Raw genomic sequence first — 19584 nt, 5'->3', positions numbered from 1 at the left:
CTCAAGGCGCCCAATGTTGCTGTTTGCGTGATTTGTGTTGCAACGATGGACGGTTTCTCGTAAATCTCCCTTTTTGTCTTCTTCATGTGCTGCCTGCCGTCCGCCTCCAAATCTGCGGAATGCTCCGGAATGTTACAATAATCCCGTCGGCCGGCCGGTGGTGGTGTGTGTGTGTGTGTCCTGGGGGGGTGGGGGTGGGGGTGGGGGGTACAGGGCGGCGGAGACACTACACATGCAACAACAACACACTTTTGCATTGGTCGTGGGGCCCATACACCCGTGTTTTTCCAGATTTAACTACCATTGTGGGGACCAACTTGAAATTGGGGGGGGGGGGGCATTTTGGTGGTTTAAACAAGTTCAGACCTCTTTTTGAGGGTCAAGACTTTTTGAATTGGCTTTTGGTTGAGGTTAGGGGAAGGATCTAGGAAATGCATGGTCAATGAGATGTCCCCACAAGAAATGTAAACCCAACGTGTTTGTGTGTGCGTGCGTGCGTGCGCGAGGGCGTGAGTGAGTGCGTGTGCGTGCAGATAGATGCCAGTACGATTTGTGGCTGCTGTCTTCCCTCCAGTCAGTCAGCAGGTGGACGCCGGCGTATCGGGTTCCATCGGCTCGGCTCGGCTCGGCTCGGCTCGGCTCGGCTCGGCTCGGCTCGGCTCGGCTCGGCTCAACTCGGCTCCGGGCCAAGGCCGGACCCCGCCCCCTCCCGGGCCCTCCCGGCCCCTCCTGGTCACTATCAGGTCTCCTCCTCCCGCTGCTCCTCCTCCTCCTCATTTGGCCAGTGCGCGAGTGACCGGCGCCCCGCTCGCCGCCGCCGGTTCGGTCGGTCTCGTCCCGTCCGGTTTGTCCCGCCGATCGCCTTCCCTCCGGATTCTCGCGGCCGCTCTCCTCGCTCGCCGTCTCAGCATGAGCGCGGCGGCGGTGGCCGAGGGTTGCTTCCTGTCGGCCCTGCAGCCCAACTCGTCGTGCACCGCCTACGTGGTTCCGTCGGACGGCCCGTGTTCGGACGCAGGGGCCAAGGCGCGCAGGGTCCAGGAGCAGGTTCGCCTGCGCTTGGCCGAGAAGAAGTCGCCGTCGATGGGGAGGATGATGGACGACGACGCGCTGCTCGGACCCGCAGGTGAGAAACGTTTTCCACCTTCGCCTCGCTTTTGCAATGACGCTACGTTGTTCAAAAAAAAGATATATATGCAAATGATAATAATCATAATAATGACACAGTGATAATAACCGAAAAGTTATTCACAAATGGACTTTGTTTGTTTTAGAAACAGATTGAGTTGCGTCATGTTTGAATATAATTTTAAAACCGCAACAAAGTAAAAAAAAAAAAAAAATTGCATAGAATCAATTGCCATAATATGAACGTGCTAACATGCTGATAAATAACGAACATGTTGAAATGGGATCAAATGTATTTATGATCGCGATATTAATCGTTACTTTTGAATTACTAAAGAAAAAAAGTTTTCATATATAACGAGTTATGTTAAGTTACACAAAACGGTGTTCGCTCTATTTATGTAAAATCTCATGTAAATTCACAAATCCACTTGTTTTGTCGCCATAAAAATATCTGGCTTGATCTACTTTATAAATAAAATGAAGCATTCAAATCACAATCAGCAAACTGGTACAAAATTTGGCTTCAGAGGAAGGAAATGCCAATTAGCTTGACTGTATTTGAAAGAGTAGCTTAGCATCACGCGGATGAATAACTTACACGTTGAAAGAAAATTGTTTTTGTTTGGAGAACTTTCACTTTGAATTGGAAAGGTTACATTTGAATTGCTTTTTCAAAATATTGTAAAATAACAAGTTACTTAACATCTTGGAAATCTGCGCTATGCCATTGTTGAGCTAAGCTAGGCTACGTTAGCTCTCTTTGTGATCAATTCACTAAAATATTTGTCAGTAAAAGCATTTGTTTTATAGTTTAAATTGAATTTATCAAAAAGAAAAGATCAACAGTTAATGCATCAGTCAGATGACTGTTTCTTAAGTGATGTTAACTCATATCCACTTGTGCTAAATTCATAAATCTCGTTTGTTTGTTTTTCTCAATGAAAGCCATTTGAATTCATTTTGAAAGGAATTAACATGAAAAAAATGATATCGAGCGAAACACGCAAATAAATGTTGCAGTGTGATCGGTGACACTTTATTTTGATACCTTTCCACCGAACCAGCGAAAAACGGCTCCGAACGCTAAAGTTTTCAAATGTTCTTGTGCGCTGCACTGATTGTGTGTTGCACAGTTGTGCGCTTGTGTTTTGTGCGTTGTGTGAGTTTTTGGTGCAACAGATAAGATGTTCATGTCCAAGGACTCCGCTTAAATCAACAACACGAGCGAGCTGATAAGCAGCGAACAGTTTGCTGTCGTGGTTGAGTGGGAAAGTTCACGTGCTGCTAATTGACATTCGTAGACTCGAAACGTGTTCATTCGCCGTCAAGTCGCGATACACACTTGACACGAAAACATACAAATGATATCGCGGCAGAGGTGGCAAAAAACACGCCCAGAAAGTCAAAACCCTGCCACGGTTTGGCTTTAGCCCCGGGTGCTAGCTAGCTAGCTAGCTAGCTCCCCGGGTGCTCGTTTACCTGCTAGGGCGCTAGCTAGCTCGTTAGCATCGATGGCTAAAGCCGAACTGTGTCAGGGTTTTTTCTTTCTGGATTTGCCATCTCTGTCGTCAGCAAAAGGACGTTTTCTTCTTTGTGTATAAAACCCAAAGATTCTTTTCTTCTGGTCTTGCCGTCAATTTTGGAGAGACGTTTAGTTGTTGGTCATGTGACGGTTGTGCCTTCTTTTCCCCACTTGGTGATGACGCTCTGCCTTGACTGCGTTTTTGTCTTTTGTCCCAATCTTTTCATCTTCAAATCTTCTTTTGGCAAGCGACGACCGCGCAGTCGTAGGTTGAAATCCCAAAATTTTGAAAGATGACTGCCGCGTGCAAGTGTTAATTATTTGTCGCAACATTCCTTAGCGCGCCGTCGTTAGCAAGGGCTAGCAGCGGCGTGTCAACGCTGAACGTGCATCTGGCGAGTGCTTGTCATCGTTGTCAACACAAGACAACGCCTGAGACTTGAATGAAGCACTTCATATGATCTCGATGATGATTCTCGTGGTGCACTTTGCGAAGAACCGTCCGTCGACGAGATCCGAGTGCATTTTCACTGCTGGATGCAGCATTTCATCCGTAAGCCGCAGCTGACAATATGGGGAACTCCACTTTCAAAATGGCCGCCAGGGAACGAGTCGCGCAGTTCAACATCCATAGTTTGTCTTTTTTTTTACTGAGTCCAAGATTTGAATCCAAACTTTTGTTGTACACGAGATTGTGAGCGTTAATACTTTTGCCGCGACTTTGTGAGGCCGCGTTGGCACCGTTTCCTGTTTTTGTGGCAACTTTTGTGTGACCATTTTTTTTTTTTTGTGGTCTTCCATGAGTGAGTGGAGGTCAGAAGTGTTGTCATGGTTTCCACTGCCGGGAAAAGGAACGGACGCGGACGTCCTCTCGCCCCGTTTGCGTGCGATAAGAGAAGCACAACAGAAACATGTCGACCGCTCGCCGTTAGCGCGCGTGCTCGTTAGCACGCTGCGCTTTTGCTGCTTGTGTTTGTTTGTGGCTCATTTGTTGTTCAATATTTTAGACATTAATGCTGCCAAATATGGAGCTTGTCAAATTTGTTATCCTTGGATTTTGTTTCGTTGCATTTGTCAGGCTTTCCATGGAAAGTCGATGGCGGCTGTTATCAGTGCATCGATTTTGTTTTTGTTTCGTCGAATTTTTACTTTTTAATTATTTATTTGTATTTGTTTACATTTATTATTATTATTATTTTTTAAATGTATTATATATACAGCGCTGCTCAAAAGTTTGTGAACCTCTTGAGCAATTTGGACTTTGCAATGGTTTCAACTTGCTTTTGTTGTTCAATCTGAATCATTACATTTGATATGAAATAACAGATGTGGGTTTATCAATTCAATGCATTGTTCTTTTTTTAAATAAATAAAAAATAGTTTTTGGTCAATTCATGTAGGTGCAAAAGTGAGTGAACCCTGAGCTGTAGAGTCACGTAGAATCAGGTCGGACAAATTGGTAGCGAAACCAACCACCGAAATGGACCGATGACATGAGAGAGGATTGGCGACGAAATTGTGCGTCACGGACTGAAACGGAGACAAAATCACGTGACTTTAGTCTTGAAGCCGTTGTTTGTGAAGTTGCAGCCTGGTGGACGATGGATCCGGCAACTTGACAATAATCCAAAGCATTCCAGCAACCAAGGAATGTCTGAAGAAGAACAAGATTCGTGTTCCGGATTCGTGTTCTGGATGCGCCCAGTCACAATCCTGACTTCAGTTCTTTCAAAATACTGCGGCGGGACCTGAAGCGGGCACTTGATGCTCGGCGCCCATCCAACCTCTCAACAGGAAGCGGGCAAAAATCCCCCAAAGTCGATGTGAAAGCCCGATAAGTCACTAAAGAAAGTGTTTGGATGAAGTTGTCATTGCAGAAGGAGGTTCACGGTTCGATGAAGTGAGAGCTTCACATACTTTAGCACCCGTGAAATCACAGTTTTTCTTAAATCGACAACTTTTGCTCAAGAATGAATGACAATATTATCATTCTTTTTGTTCAATTCCATTATTTATTTATTTATTTAAAAAAAAAATTCCATTATTTTCAATGTCAGCGTTGTAAATTGGGGTATGACTAAACATTTAATAAGGTTATTTCAATATTTTATACGAAAAATCTGACCATGCCTGCAGGGTTCACAAACTTTATATTATACGTTATATAATTTTATTATTATTATTGTAAATTTATTTATTGTGTATTTATGATGATGATGATTATAATTAATTAATTTAAATTTTGTCTGTTTTGTTTCTTTTTGGTGCGTCTATTTTCTTCCGTTGCATTAGCCAATCGTGGCGCTTTTCCCGAGACGGTCCGACGGCGGCCATCGTCGCTCACCGGCTCACTTTTCTTATCGCCGCGTCTATTCGGGAATGTTGGCTTCAGCGTGCCGGCCTGTCAGCTGACTTTTGACATTGACGTCGAATGTCTCGCTCAGGGCGCACTCAGCACTCCTCTTGCGAAATATCGGTTCAAGGCCGTGAGGTCATCGTGTTAGCGAGAGTATGAAGACTTAGAATGATTGTTTATTTTATTGTACATTTAGACCATATATAAAATTTGCGATTCATTGTGAGTAAACTATAAAAGTCATGACGATTAATTATGATTAAAAATGACATCGTTTTTATTAGAAACTAACAATAGCTAACAATGTTTACGGTCGACATGCAGTTCTCCTCTTTTTTGAGTCTAAAATGAGGGCCAGACGTTGGACGTTGGACGTCAGACGGACGTTTTCCCAAAGAAGAAGAACGGGAGTCTTGATGGCGAATCCTGCTTTGGTGCCGAGCGTGGGAGGACGTGCTGAATTTAGACACGCGGCGCTTTTTAAAAGATGCTCGTTAGCGGTTTGCGGCTAAAGTGCGGAGCGGCTCTCAAGTGTCATAAATCACGACGAGCCGAAGACGAGCGCGATTGCGGTCGTGAAGATTCCGAGTCCCGTTCCTGTTGGGAGATCTTCATCATGGCGTTCCCTCGCTGTACCTTGCGGCCGCGAGGTCGTTGTCGCCTGGTAAGGCTGAACAGGAAGCGCGTCAGCGTTCCCTTGAGGTCGGAGGTCGGCTGCGCCGTTAACATTCCTCGGCGAGGCCGTGTCTGGCTTGGTGTTTACTTTTGTTGACCTGCTGGAAAAGCTCAAGATGCTCCTTATCTGCTTCCAGCGTCCGCGGGGATTTGGGAAGCACATTCTGGGAAGTACAAGCTTTGGATGAATTGGAACACGCCTGCCAATCCGTCAATCCGTCTTATCAAGACCTGTTGGGCAATTTTATGCTTCCAAGTGTGTGGGAACACTTCCGGGAAGTTCCCGTTCTCTTCTCATTGCACAAAGAAAGCTCTGTGTGGAAGAACAAAAATGGACGTGGCGAGCAAATGTCAGCGACTTTTGAAGTCACCAAAGGATAAAATTTCCCACAAAAAGGCAACAACATGTCCAACAAAGTCTCCCTTCAAGTTCCCCGTTGGTGTCGCAATACTTTGTTCCACATTATCGCTTGCTGTTGGCGTGTTCCAATACTTTTGTCCAAACTGGGGCTCGACCGATGATCAGCCGGGCCAATTATCGATGCCGACATTTTCGCAAACATCGGCGTCGGCCATTTTAGGAATCTGAAGGGCCGATGAAAGCTGGCATGCGAACGTAGCAAACGTTGGGTTTTCATCAGGTTTTGTGAGACGTTCACAAACACTTTTGACTCGCCGCAAAGAAGTTCAGCAAGTCATGTGCTGAGGTTTGGGGGGCGCGGCCTTCACCAAAGACTCGCTCGCCGCTAATCCGGCCGTGCCGATGCTCCCGCTCAGCTTCTCCAACCCGGCAAGCCAGATGGCCGCTTGGCGGCTCCCAAACGCAGACAGGAAGCAGTCGGCCGCTATCTTCTGCCGCTGGTTCGTCTCACAGGAGAGTTTCGGTTCCCACACTTGCTTGCCAAAAGCTGATCTGACAATGATTGCTGGAGAAGAAGCTTTAATGAGCAGCTGCTTCTCAAAAAGTCCGGCCAATTGAAATCTTTTGTGCGTACAGACCAACACGCGGCCATGGAACTGCATATGAGTGGGCTTTAGAAGGCAGCCATCTTACGTTGCCACTTTTCCTGACAACTTTGCAGTTTTTGGGCTGAAAACATTGTTATCAATGTATTCAAATCAGTGAGTGAGTGGCAAGGCAAGATGGCCGACAGTGGCTTCACTTCTCCCAATGTCGACCCGGCAGCATTGACAGTCCGGTCATGTGTAAGTCCGCGAACGCGACAGGCAACGTGACGTCGGCTCGCTCGGACGCTGGAATGTAGCGCCCCACCTTGCTCGTCCGATTCTGGTGCGCTGAAAACGAGCCAACATCACAAAAACCGTTTTGAAACCCCAGAGCGAAATATTTGATGGACTTTGGCAGCAGAGATGAGCTAAACGACTTTCGTCACTTGACAAAGTGCCATTTCTGCAGAAATTGCGCGTGAATGCTGAATGCTAATAACTGAATGCTAAGATGAATGCTTATGAAGTAGATCTCAAGGTTAATTACGGGAAAATTACAAAGTATTAATTGTAGTTGAAAGACGAGAAAAATGTCCGCGGAAATTTTGAATGGGACTGCTGACTCTTGCAAGCTGCAAAGCCGCATAAAGTGCTTGAGGAAGTAGTAGTCATTGAAATCTGGTCACTTCCTGTTGACATCGGTTCACTTCCGGGTCACTTCCTGTTGACATCGAATGAATCGAATTGAAATCGAATTAAATGAAATTATAATTATAATAATTAATAATATATGCCTAAATTAAATGAATTAAAATAAATTAAATTCAGTGTGGTGGGCGGGATTATGCAAATGAGTTCAATTGTGACGTCACAGCGCGGCCGAAGTGCAGACGACGCAGACGAAAACTCAGTTTCCGTTTGGCAGTTCGAAGTCATAAGCGTGGCAAAAGCGTACACGCTGGATTGGGGTGTGTCGCGACGTCACAGATGCTACACCGGGTGGTCTCGCGCCCTGCTTTTCAAGTGCGTGCGTGTTTGAATGATTGACAGATCTCTCATATTGACTCCATTGTGTTGTTGTTGAGTCGGTCAGTGCTCTCTTTGTAGTGAGAGCATTCCTGCGTTGACATGTGACCTAGCGAGGCTCCAGTTTGGCATGTGGCCCGGAGACCCTCCCTATCGCCCCCCCCCCCTTCCCCTCCCCCTCTCACAACTAACCCTCCCACTCCCTCCCCCTTCCTTCCGTCCGAGTTGCTGACCTTCCTCTCTTGTCAAATTCACTCACAAGATTGCGGACAAAAGTCTGCATTGTGACGACCACAACGTTTACAAGTCAATCATGAGTGGACCCAAAAAAGTCTCAAGATGTCCATGAGTGAAAAGACACAAAGACGGAGGCGGACATTTTAGGTTGTAGCGGCCATTTGAGGCTGGTTTTGGCAAATTCTTAGGGTCCCTCAAGTCAGCCATTTTCATTTAGAAGCATGTCATTTGGTCAGCATGACTTTCATGAGTAGACCCACAAAAAAGGAAAAGTGGCCTTTTCAGAACAAATGTCAACATTTGCTGGGGGTTTTCAACGTTTTTCAACTTTTCAAAATTTCAAATTCTGAACTGAAGCCAGTTTCAGTTGGCATCGTGAAATTTGGTAGGCGTGTCGATCACGAGCAGGCCCACAAAAACGAATCTGTCTGTCAAAAGACACAGAAATTGGAGGCTCATATTGTCCATTCGTCCTTCAAGCTCACAAATGTTTGTGAAATTCGGCCTCCAAATTCAGTTTCACTTTGCAAGGTGACATTTGAATGCGGACCCACCAAAAAGTCTGAAAAAACTGAAACGACTCTAAAAGTCTGACATTTTTTCCTGATTGGTCCGTTTGAAAATTCAGCAAGTCCGTTTCACAGCGCCAAATTTGTCAGGCAGTAAACCCCACAAAAAAAGTCTCAAGAGGTCATACCTGAAAAGTTTGACGAAATCCGCCATTTTGCTTTTGACACGGCCAATTTCCTTCAAAAAGTTGTGTCTTTGTACGTGTGTACTTGTGTGTGTCCAGGATGCGAGTACACGCTCCCGAGCGCGAGAGGCTTCAGCTCCAGATCGATGATCCACACGCCGAGTCGCATCATGGCGGTGAGTGCTCGCCGCTGTGCATGAGGTCACACTGTTATTATGTCATGATGTCATCATGACATAACAACAAATAGTTGAAGGGGCAGCTCATAAACGGAACACGCCCTGCGAGCTTGAGAGGAAAGCAGAGAACACGACTTCCCGTGAAAACCCGATCGACGCTGATGTTTTTCTTTTTGCTGGTTTCGGAGCCTCGGAACGTGGAAATGCGATTAAAGCCAGAACAATGAAATTGGGGGGGGGGGGGGGCGGGATATGCAAACAGGATGTGGACGTGTTGCTTTTGATTGGCCGCAGCAACAATGCAGAGGCCAAAGGTCAGCTTCCTGCTTGTGGACGCCGCTTCCTGTCAAGAAGGAACACGCTCAAGGTGGAAAAGCACCTGGTGGGACACTTAGCAACTCTTCGTACCGCACCTTTTTCAAGTCGGAAGGAGGCCCGAGACATTTTTTGTCACGGAGGACCAAAACTGCCAAAATGTTAAAGAAATAAATGACGAAATAAATACATAAATAAGGAAAATAGAGGCCGCAATGATCATCCCGTCGCAAACGAAACACATAACGCAACCTTGTGTCTGTCCTTGGCCACGCCCACGTCCAGGTCCCCACACGGCCCTCCTGCGGCTTCTCGTCTCGCTCGGCGGTGGAGACCTCCTCCAAGGTGCGAGCCAGCGTGGCGCAGAGCAGCTTCCAAAGTCACAGCAACAGGAGCCGCCGCACCAAATCGCTGTGCCAGGCCGACATGAACGACCACGCGCCGCCGCCGCCGCCGGACAGCGTCATGCCGCCGCCCGCCACCCTGAGGCGCACCCTCAGCGGCACCCTGGCCCCGCAGGGGCCGCGGGGCGGCTACTGGCCCGACGAGGAGATGCCCGTCCACTTCGCCTACAAAGGCCCCTCGCACCGCACCATCAGCCGCATCGCCAGCCGCCAGCAGCACAGCGCCACCTACAGCCAGGACGGATGGGGGGGCGGGGCCCGAAGCGACGGCTGGGGGGTTCAGCGCGCCCCGCAGTGGCACGTTCACCGACCCGGCCTCACCTTGGCGTACCAGAACGCCGTGCAGCACGCCGCCGCCATGCAGAGGGCGGCGTCCATTCACCGAGCCCCGTCCATGCGCAGCGTCAGGAGCGTCGGGAAAGGATTGGACGTCCTGGATGGGGCGTCCATTCACAGCAATGACCAACTGGGAGGGTGAGGGTTATGTGCCACTTTACGCATTTTGCAGGGAATGTTTCTTACCACTTCTTACGTTGTTTTTCTTCACGTCCTCTTTTCTTATCTTGCTATTTTTATTCTAAAACAACATCAACTTTATGCATAATTACTGACTAGGGCTGTCAGGCAATTAACATTTTTAATCATAATTAACCCACGATGAATCACACATTTTATATCTGTTCAAAATGTAAAAAAATGTTTTAAACGTTTTCATACTCTTGTGAGTTATCGGAATGCTAGCTTCTGTTAGCCTACCCATGACATTTCACATTACATGCTAGCATTAAGCTAGTTGGCTTTAATTATGATTGGTCTTAAGCTCTTTCCTTTTTTTCTCACAGTAGTAACTTCTCATTATGAATTCTATTTCTCATACTTTCCTATCTTGACATTTTTTCTATCATAACACAACTTTTTGCTATTTACTATCAAACAATTTCTTGTTCAAATTTGTTACATTTTTTCGTTTCCATCATATTTGTAGGATGCAAGGTCTGGACATGCACACTGCCGTTTGCTATTTGTCCGAACCCGACGCCGCTTTGCAGATTCTGGGCGCCGCCTACATTCAGCACCAGTGTTACCATAGCAACGATTCCAAAAATCAGGTACGTACTCCCTTCAAGGCGTATTTCTTGTTTTTTGTCGAGCCGCGTCGCTGACCCGCGTCGCTGACCCGCGTTCCCGCCAGGTCCGCGTTCTTCAAGGCATCCCCGCTCTGGTTCAACTTTTCTCCAGCGACAACTTGGAGGTCGCACGCTTCGCCACGGGCGCCACGCGCAACCTCATCTACGAGAACGCCGACAACAAGGTGGCGCTCATCGACGGCGGCGGGGTGGCGCGCCTCGTCGCCGTCTTGGGAGAACCGGACGAGGAGCTCCGCAAGAACATCACAGGTTCTTGGTCCCTATTGCTTGTAGATTCCGCAAGATGGCAGCAATGCACTTCAAATGGAAAAAGATCATAAAACAGCAACAAAACAAAAGTGACGAGCACACGCTTACAAATCCAGCGCGAGCGACGACGCGCGAATGTAGCCCACTGCTCGCTAGCGTGCCGCTAATGTGACGTCGCGTGTGCAGGCGTGCTGTGGAATCTGTCGTCCAGAGACAACCTGAAGGAGAAGCTGTGCAGAGAAGCTTTGTCAGAGCTGAGCAGCAAAGTTCTCATCCCTCTTTGTGCCAGCATCCCCCTCAGCCCCTCCGAGAAGGACATCTTCAACAACTCCAGCGGATGCCTCAGGTACGACGCACAAACAGCCAGCGCCACTTTTTAGAACCCTCGTCTGTCTGCCGTCCGCAGAGGTGGCAAATCCAGCTCCAGAAATCCAAAACCCTGCCACAGTTTTGGCCTTAGCCCCTAGTGCTAGCTAGCTAGCAGGTAAACGAGCATCATGGGAGCTAGCTAGGGAGCTAGCTAGCTAGCAGGTAAACGAGCATCATGGGAGCTAGCTAGGGAGCTAGCTAGCTAGCAGGTAAACGAGCATCATGGGAGCTAGCTAGGGAGCTAGCTAGGGAGCTAGCTAGGGAGCTAGCTAGCTAGCAGGTAAACGAGCATCATGGGAGCTAGCTAGGGAGCTAGCTAGCTAGCACCTGCGTGTAAAGCCAAACTGTGGCAGGATTTTTACTTTCTCGGCACCTCTGACCGTCTGCCCGTTAGCATGAACCCGATTGTCGACGGTTTGTGGTGCAGAAACTTGAGCTCGGTCAACCAGAGGACGAGAGAGAAGATGAGGGACACGTCGGGTCTGGTGGACTCGCTGGTGTCTTACATCCAGCAGGACGTCGGCGCTGACGACAAGGTAAGAAATATTTCTGCTTCCGCTTCCTCTTGCTTTTCATCTTCTTCCGGTTCCTCTTCAGGGTTTGGAGAACTCGGTGTGCGTGCTGAGGAATCTGTCCTACCAGCTGTACACGGAGCTGCCCCATTCGGTGCGACTTCGCCTGGAGGGTCCCGGCAGAGGCTCCGCCCCCAGGGAGGCCGAGGCCATCGGCTGCTTCACCATGTACGGCAAGAGGAACGCGGAGGTGAGTCCTCACTCGCGAGCTGCAGGCAGAAAGGCCGGGCTCGTCCCCTGCCGGCATCGGAAGCCAATAGTGTTGCCGGCGTTTTCTCTCCCGCCCGATCGCGAGCTCACGCGTCAGGATATCCTGCCGACGCATCTGTCGCACCTCTCGGGGGGGCCCGCTCGGCGTAATCGAGTCTGCTCCGCCTCGGAGGGCAGCAGACAGAAACCCGAGAAGCGGGCTCAGGTCCACGGGGAGGGTCGGGTTCCGCTAGAACAAGTGAGGCCAGCGGGGGTCCAATTACTCGCCACAAAAGCAGGCCGCCGCCAACGTTCTATACGCGCCGCATACGTGAACGAGACGCTCTTCTTCTTCTCGCCGTCCGTCCGTTTCCGATGGACAAACAAACGGAATGGTCGCCAGCCAGGCCATTCGTGCAACGCGTGTTTTTGCGTGTGCAGCACCAGCGCCGGCAGAGCCTGGCCATCCTGTCGGAGGTGTCGCGAGAAGCGCGCGGCGCCGAGTGGCTGTGGCACCCGCGGGTGGTGGCGCTGTACAAGCCGGTCCTGCAGAGCGGCGACAGCACCTCCGCCGCCAGGGAGGCGGCCGTCGGGGCGCTGCAGAACCTCACCGCCGGAGACTGCAGGGTAGGCTTGCCGGCAAACACGTCGCGTGGCGCGTCCTGCCGGCGGGCTTGCGGAAACCAAAGCAAAGCGCCGTTCCTTTCAGTGGTCGTCGGTGCTGAGTGTGGTGGTTCTGGAGCAGGAGAGGCTGCTGCCCACCCTGCTGGACCTGCTGGACACCGACAGCGAGGCCGAACTGCGGCCGCTCAGCGCCCTGCTGCGGAACCTGGCCCGGCACGCGCCCAACAAGGACCTCGTCGGTGAGTCTTCAAACGGGACCTCAAAGTTGATTCCAATTGATGGCCCGAAGTCGCCAATTTCAGTATTTGGGCTCCCCAACACAAAAACAACAAAAGAACCAGAAAAGCCAACACGAAGATTCTCTCGGGTCAATTTGACTCGAAACCGAGTCCAATTGCCGGCTGCTCATAATTGAACAGGAAAGTCAGGCTAATTGCAAAATTTGAACCGATTCGACCACCAAATTTGGTGGACATGCAAAACAGTGTCAAGGATAGGAAAAGGGAGACGGCCATTTTGGTTTGAAAAATGACTTTCATGGATGAGCATGAAATGAGGTGGCGTGTCCATCATAACGAGATGCACCAAAAAAAAACGCTCCGTCATAAGAGGAGGCACAAAAAAGTCTCAAGGACCCGTGACCTAAATTGAACAGGACGGCCATTTTCATCGGAAGCAGCCATTTTAGGGTCCATTTGAATTTGAAAACTTGTCCTCTGACATGAGTTTCATCCATCAACACAAAATTGGCGGAAAGGTCGATCGAAACAGGACGCACAAGAAAGTCAGCTGGCCATTTTGTTTTGAAGCGGCCATTTTGGGCTCTTGACCAACCTTCGTCTTATCCGGCATGCTTGACGTTAGCATGCTAGCACTTTTATCATTTGATCCGTTCCCATGCGAGCGTATGTCGGACTCCGCGCCAACTGATGGACCGAGACGTCGGCGTGTCCGTCCCCGCAGCCAAGAACATGGTGAACGTCCTGGTGTCCAAGCTGCCCGGCGACGGCCTTCAGAAGACGCCGTCCAGCGAGGTGGTGGTCAACATCTGCGGCGCCCTCAACCACCTGGTCACCTGCAGCTCCCTGGCAGCCCGCGACGTCTCCTACTTCAACGGCCTGCCCAAGCTGGTGGGCATCAAGATGTCGCACGACAACAGGTAAGGCGGGCGGGAGACAACGCGGCAAACTGGCGGGAGAAAAGCGCTTTTACATGCTTTGGTGTAAACACATTTAAATGTATGAAATCACATTTGCTCGCAGATAACGTTTACGAAAGCTGACACTAAACAAAAGAAAGAATATTTTTTTTTTTTTTTTGGGAACACCAAAAAGTTCAACCAATATTCTGAACGTCCGCTAGCATCATGCTAACATATACAACACCGTCCGTCCTTTCTGGATGAACTCGGTCCAAAGTCTGACTTGTGTACTGTAAAAAAAAAAGAAGACAAAAAAGCGGTGTCTTGAAAAGGGGCGGAGTCGCGGGGGTGCGAACGCTGAAGCGCGCTACGGCAGCTTAACGACTTGACCGTAATTGTTGCTAATGAATGTTTAGCGCTGGGCTTCTCGCTCCTGCCGCTTTGGAATTTCCTCCTCGTTACGCGGCGCCGTTTCACACACTTTGTCACCCCGTGTGTGTGCGTGACAGCGCCGGAGGTCTGAAAGCTTCCAGAGCAGCGTCCACCGTCCTCTGCAACATGTTCCAGTACAGCAAACTGCACAAAGACTACAAACTGGTGAGCTCGCTTCACGACACTCGTCTGGGTCGGGTTTCAAAGTCGGCTTTCGGTGAAGACTGCGGTTCCAGAGGAGGGTTCAAGTCCAATTCTGCTTTGCGACCAAAAAGTTGGGGTTTTCAAATGAAGGATTCAAAACAAGGTTACGGTTTGAAATTTGAACGCCTGGGTTCAAACAAAGGTCAGGCTTTCAGCTGGGGATGGGGTTTCAAATGTGTGTTCGAGTTTGGCTGTTAAAGAAGCCCAACGCTTTCAAAGTCGGGTTTCAAGAAAATGTTAAGCCCCGATTACGCTTTCACAAACAAGAGTTGCTCTTCAAGCTACGGGTTTCAATGAAGGCCTTCAAGCCTTGGTTGGGGTTTCGAACGAGGGTCGAGCTTTCAAAGTCGGCTTTCAAGCCAGGGTTTGGGTTTCATGCAGTGGTAGGATTTGAAATTGGGGTTGCAGGTCTCAGTTGGGGGTTTTAACCAATGCAAGGGTTTTAAAGCAGGGTTTCAAAACAGGACTCGGGTTTCAAAAATGTGAGACTTAGGGATTTAAAGTGTTAGGGTTATTCTTCTTTTTGGGAGGAAAAAAAGTGTTAGCGTTCTTTTTTTTTGAGGAAAAAATGTTGGTTCTTTTTTTTCTTTTTTTCTTTTTAGAAAGTGTAAGGGTTTTATTTTGGGACAAAAGACGTGTTAGGGTTCTTTTTTTTAGGGAAAAAAAAGTGTTAGTGTATTTATTTATTAAATTTTTTTTAGAAAAGAAAGTGTTAGGGTTTTATAGTTTCAAACGAGTTTCAAGTACAAACAGTCAGCATCAAACAGGAGGAGGGGCGGGGCTACATGGGGGGTTCCACAGGGTCTGGCGTTGCCTGTGAAAGCCGCACCCGTGATTTAGGAGAAACTCGCCAGAATAAGGCTTTGTGTGAGAACAAGAGCGCTGCGGACATCTGGTTGCCATGGCGACAACCCCTCCCGGCAACACGCGCGCTCACAAGCACACGCTACCGACACTGTGTGTGTGCGTGCGTGCGTGCGTGTCAGGGTACAGTAAGTCCAGTGTGTTCGTTCTTCATCAACTGAAGACCCGATCCAAGAATGCTCACCATCCCTCTTTTTCGTTTCACGTTGTTGTCGAGTCAGCGCGCACGCACGCACGCACGCGCACGCGCGCGCACAAACACAAAAGAGGCGTTGCGGTGGCGTCCCAATAAAAGTGATCTACGGCGCCATTCACACACAAAGCGTACCGAATAAAAGTCCAAAGCAGCTCAAACCGCCGTAGCACGACTTGATGCTGGCGGAACCGAAAGCACGCCGGGCGGGACCGCGACCTGGATGGAGACGACACGCAGATGGATCTCTTTATTTTGTGGGAGGGCGTGTGCGTGCATGTCCAGATGTTGTCCACGTGCGTGCGTGTTACATGGACGGCGGTCATCTCCTCTCCGATTGGTCGACTGGCTCGCTCCTCCCCCCTCCTCCTCCAGGTTTTGTTTTTGACGAGAGGAGCGTTCCAAGAAAAAAAAGTTTTCCTTTCATCAGGAATGATCTGCCTGACGCTTTCCTCAAAGCTTCCTTTAGGAAATTCAATTCCTCTGAAAACGGCTTTTCATATTATTTGCCGTCATTTTCACAACTTGCAAAAGCACGACGCGCATTTTTACACACACGAACGCTGAGGCCAGCGAAGGTTTTGTTTGAAGAGGGTTTGTAAAAAGTTCGGGTTTCAAGACAAGCGTCGTGTTTTAAAATACGTTTCGGAGGTGGCAAATCCAAGTCCAGAAAGTAAAAACCCTGCCACAGTTTGGCTTTAGCCATTGATGCTAGCTAGCTAGCTAGCTCCCATGGTGCTCATTTACCTGCTCGGGAGCTAGCTAGCTAGCTAGCATCAATGGCTAAAGCCAAACTGTGGCAGGGTTTTTACTTTCTGGACCTGGATTAGCCATTTCTGCTTCTCAGGGTTTTTAACTAGGTTCCATATTTCAAAGAAGGCATTTAATTTGTTTTCAAACTTCCATTAAGGTCTTCAGCAATCGATAGGGTTTGAAATAAAGGCTAGGGTTTCAAATGGCTTTCAAGTCGGGATTCGTGTTTCAAATGAAACTTTCAAACCTGGTTACGTTTTGAAACAACGGGTCGGGTATCAATTGAAAGTGTCAAGCAAAAGTTTAGGGTTTTAAGTCTGTGTTAAGGTTTCAAAATAGGATGTCAAGCTTTGGTCCAGGGTTTAAAGCAGTTGCTTTATTTTGCGGTGGACTTTTTAGCACTATAAAATGAAGTTCCTGCATTGACCATGTAAATGTTTCCTTTGTTTTGTTTTGTTGTCTTTCAGAAAGGGTTTGCGCGTCGAGATTTTGCCGACGCCACCATCTGAACGCTAAAAGCCCGACTTCCCTCAAAAGGAAGTCGGCTAACCAGCTAACCGTCCTAACATGGCCGAAACAGGAACAGGAAGTGACGGCATGGGGTTCAGCCAATCACCATCAAACTGCTACCTGGTTTCCATGGCAACGCTCACTAATCACTAAAACATTCGTACTTTTACTTCTTAAGTTAAAATGGCAAAAAGTGGATTTTTTACACACAAACACGTTTTTGCCCCCCCCCCCCCCTCCCAAACTGGAAACAATTTAAACGGACGTAAATGTTATTCCACAACTAGTTAGTTCACCATTATGGTTGTCCTCTGAAGCAAAAATTACATTTTGCAAACTATTTGGTAAATGTGTTGATTTATGACCTCCTCAAAATGGTGGTTGTCATTTTAACTGTCAAACTGTCAACAGTTTTTTTTTAATTAGCTAGTCCTCCATTATTCAGAAAAAAACTTGAAACTCAGCAACACATTTGAAAATGTGTTGATTTATGGCCCCCTCGAGGTGTTTGACATTTTAACTGTCAAACTGTCCACTGTTTTGTTACATAGCTAGCTAGCTAGCTAGTCCTCCATTATTCTAGCTGTCCTCGGGGGGAAAAAACATGAAACTCATCAACGCATTTAAAAATGTGTTGATTTATGGCCCCTGGTTTATGGTCAGTGAACATTGCTCATTTAACACATTCAACTTTCGCAAGGTGGCGGTGATTGATCAATTTACTTGCCTGTGGGGACTACACAAAAAAACTGGAGGACGTTTTGTAAACTTGATAGCAAACATAAGATAATGAAGTAGTGTTGGCCGGACAGAAAGATGATGGTTTATGGCCCCCTAGAAGCGGTCACCATCTTAATGAAGGAAAATGTTACGTTTCTCACTGATTGTCACTCAATAAACATGTTGACGTTTAACAAGTATTTGTTGCTAAAAATAAACTGGAACATTTGACGAACTGTTTTTTAGCCCCGCCCAGAGGCAATCACCATCTCAACTAACAAAGATGCTGCACTCACCAATGAATGCTGCTCAGTAAACACGCGACGGACATATTTACTAAAGAGGAAACGACGACGCGTTTGATAGATTTTGTGGTTTAAGACCCCTACGGGTGGTCATTATGTTAACTGATGTTTTGTTAAGTAGGAAGAAACGAACATTATATAAGTTGGCGGTGTTCAAGCTCAAAGCTCAAACTGCACCCTCTTAACTAATGTGTCACACTTTGATATTTCGAAAGATGGCGGTGACGGAAATACAAATTGGTGGTTGCCATCTTAAGGGAAATAATCGCAACCGTTTTTTTTTTTCAATTAACACTATTCTGGAATGAAACATTGACGTGCAAGTTGACGGAGGTGCAAACACATTTGATTTAAATTGGGTGATTTATGGCCCCTCGCCATTGTGGCTAACATAAATGTTTATTTTTTCGATGAACATCACTCAACAAATGTGTTGTTCAAAAAATGGAGATGATTTGTTTTTTGTTTTTTTACTGAAAGTGCCCTAAATGTTGCTTTTGACAAGATGGCGCTGATGCAAGTGATTATGAAAGCTCAAGCTGGGAAAAATACAGAGAAACCGTTCAAATAAATTGGGTGCTCTATGGCCCCCTAGAGGCAGGCACTATCATTGCAAATGTAAACATTTCATTTGTCAAGCATCCTTTTTTTCTTTACTAAACATCAAACTGGAACTTGTTCATTAAAATGATTTATGACCCCGAAGAGGCGGAATGAAATTGTCCAGTCTAACGCTGCCTTCAGGACTACTGGGAAGTTGCAATGCGACTCATAGAAGGATTTATTATCAGAAGACTGACAACAAAGTTTTATTTTTTTAAATCAATTTACCAAATCACTTTATTTTAATAACTATTATTTGTGTTAAATAATCTAGTGCAACTAATATTTTCACTTTCTTCTTTCTTCTAGTGGATTTCCGTCTCATCTTTCCTACTAGTCAAAGGTCATACATTTCTGATTTCCCAGTTTTCCTGAAAGCAGCACTCTCACACGTTCAAGTATTTAACAAAGTGAAACACTAAACGAGCAACTTGTGACGGAAAGACGTCACTTGTAACTTTAGATGTCATTTTGTTGGCATGATGTAAAGGCTTGTTTAAACGTAAATCATTCGTTTTGAGTCTTCTTCTTTTCGTTTTTTAGCAAACTAAAGCTTGTTTTAGACAAAAAGGCTGTGTGAAAATGTGCACATTCTTAATAAAAGCACACAAACTACTCAAAAAGTGTCTTTCTTAACCATGACGCGGATGCAGACAAAGAAAATAAGTGTGTGTGTGTGGGGGGGGGGGGTTATGAATGATATGAATAAAAAAGTATGAAGTGCGAAAAAATAAACGGAAGTAATTATTGGGATTTTTTCAAGTGACAATTATGAAAAAACTTTGATTATAAGTCTAAAATTGAAGAATTTTAAGGATGTTATTTAAACAAATAACGTGTTATAAAATGGGAAAAAGCGTAATGATAATGAAAATTGGTGGGGAGGGGGCGGGATTTGGTAATGTTTTGTTAACTAAAAAAGTTGTGGCCTGCGAAATATTTAAAAAGGTGCGACGATAAAGAGTTCATGATTAGGAAAAAAATTAAGTGATGGATTTTTTGGGTGTGTGATCGTGAATAAATTCATAGTTCATTATGGATTTTTTTTTTTTTTTTTACAATATGTTCATAAAAACTTTAAATATATGATCATGGAAAAAATATTTTGTGACAAATATGATTGACAAGATTCAATATTCAATGTGTGATGATTGTGAAAAACCTTTAAAAAAAAGTATTTATTTTTTAAAGTAATGATTCCATAAAGGATTACGAAAAATGTGT

General features: G+C 46.8%; 1 protein-coding gene across 1 annotated transcript; it reads left to right on the top strand.

Annotated features, from left to right (window-relative positions):
- Positions 1-721: 721 nt before the first annotated feature.
- On the top strand, positions 722-17683 carry LOC147176543 (plakophilin-3-like). Its single transcript, XM_086071168.1, has 13 exons — positions 722-1123; positions 8686-8762; positions 9366-9958; positions 10470-10593; positions 10677-10881; positions 11068-11227; positions 11678-11786; positions 11848-12012; positions 12453-12638; positions 12721-12874; positions 13599-13794; positions 14286-14373; positions 16690-17683. Exons 1-13 carry the CDS (start codon positions 910-912, stop codon positions 16729-16731), a joined length of 2313 nt encoding a protein of 770 aa, XP_085927294.1. The 5' UTR covers positions 722-909; the 3' UTR covers positions 16732-17683.
- Positions 17684-19584: the final 1901 nt, after the last annotated feature.

The sequence above is a fragment of the Leptonotus elevatus genome, chromosome 3 (assembly GCF_054856555.1).
Source record: "Leptonotus elevatus isolate MCC_2025b chromosome 3, RoL_Lele_1.0, whole genome shotgun sequence".
Lineage (NCBI taxonomy): Eukaryota > Metazoa > Chordata > Actinopteri > Syngnathiformes > Syngnathidae > Leptonotus > Leptonotus elevatus.
This window is presented reverse-complemented; position numbering and strand designations above follow the sequence as displayed.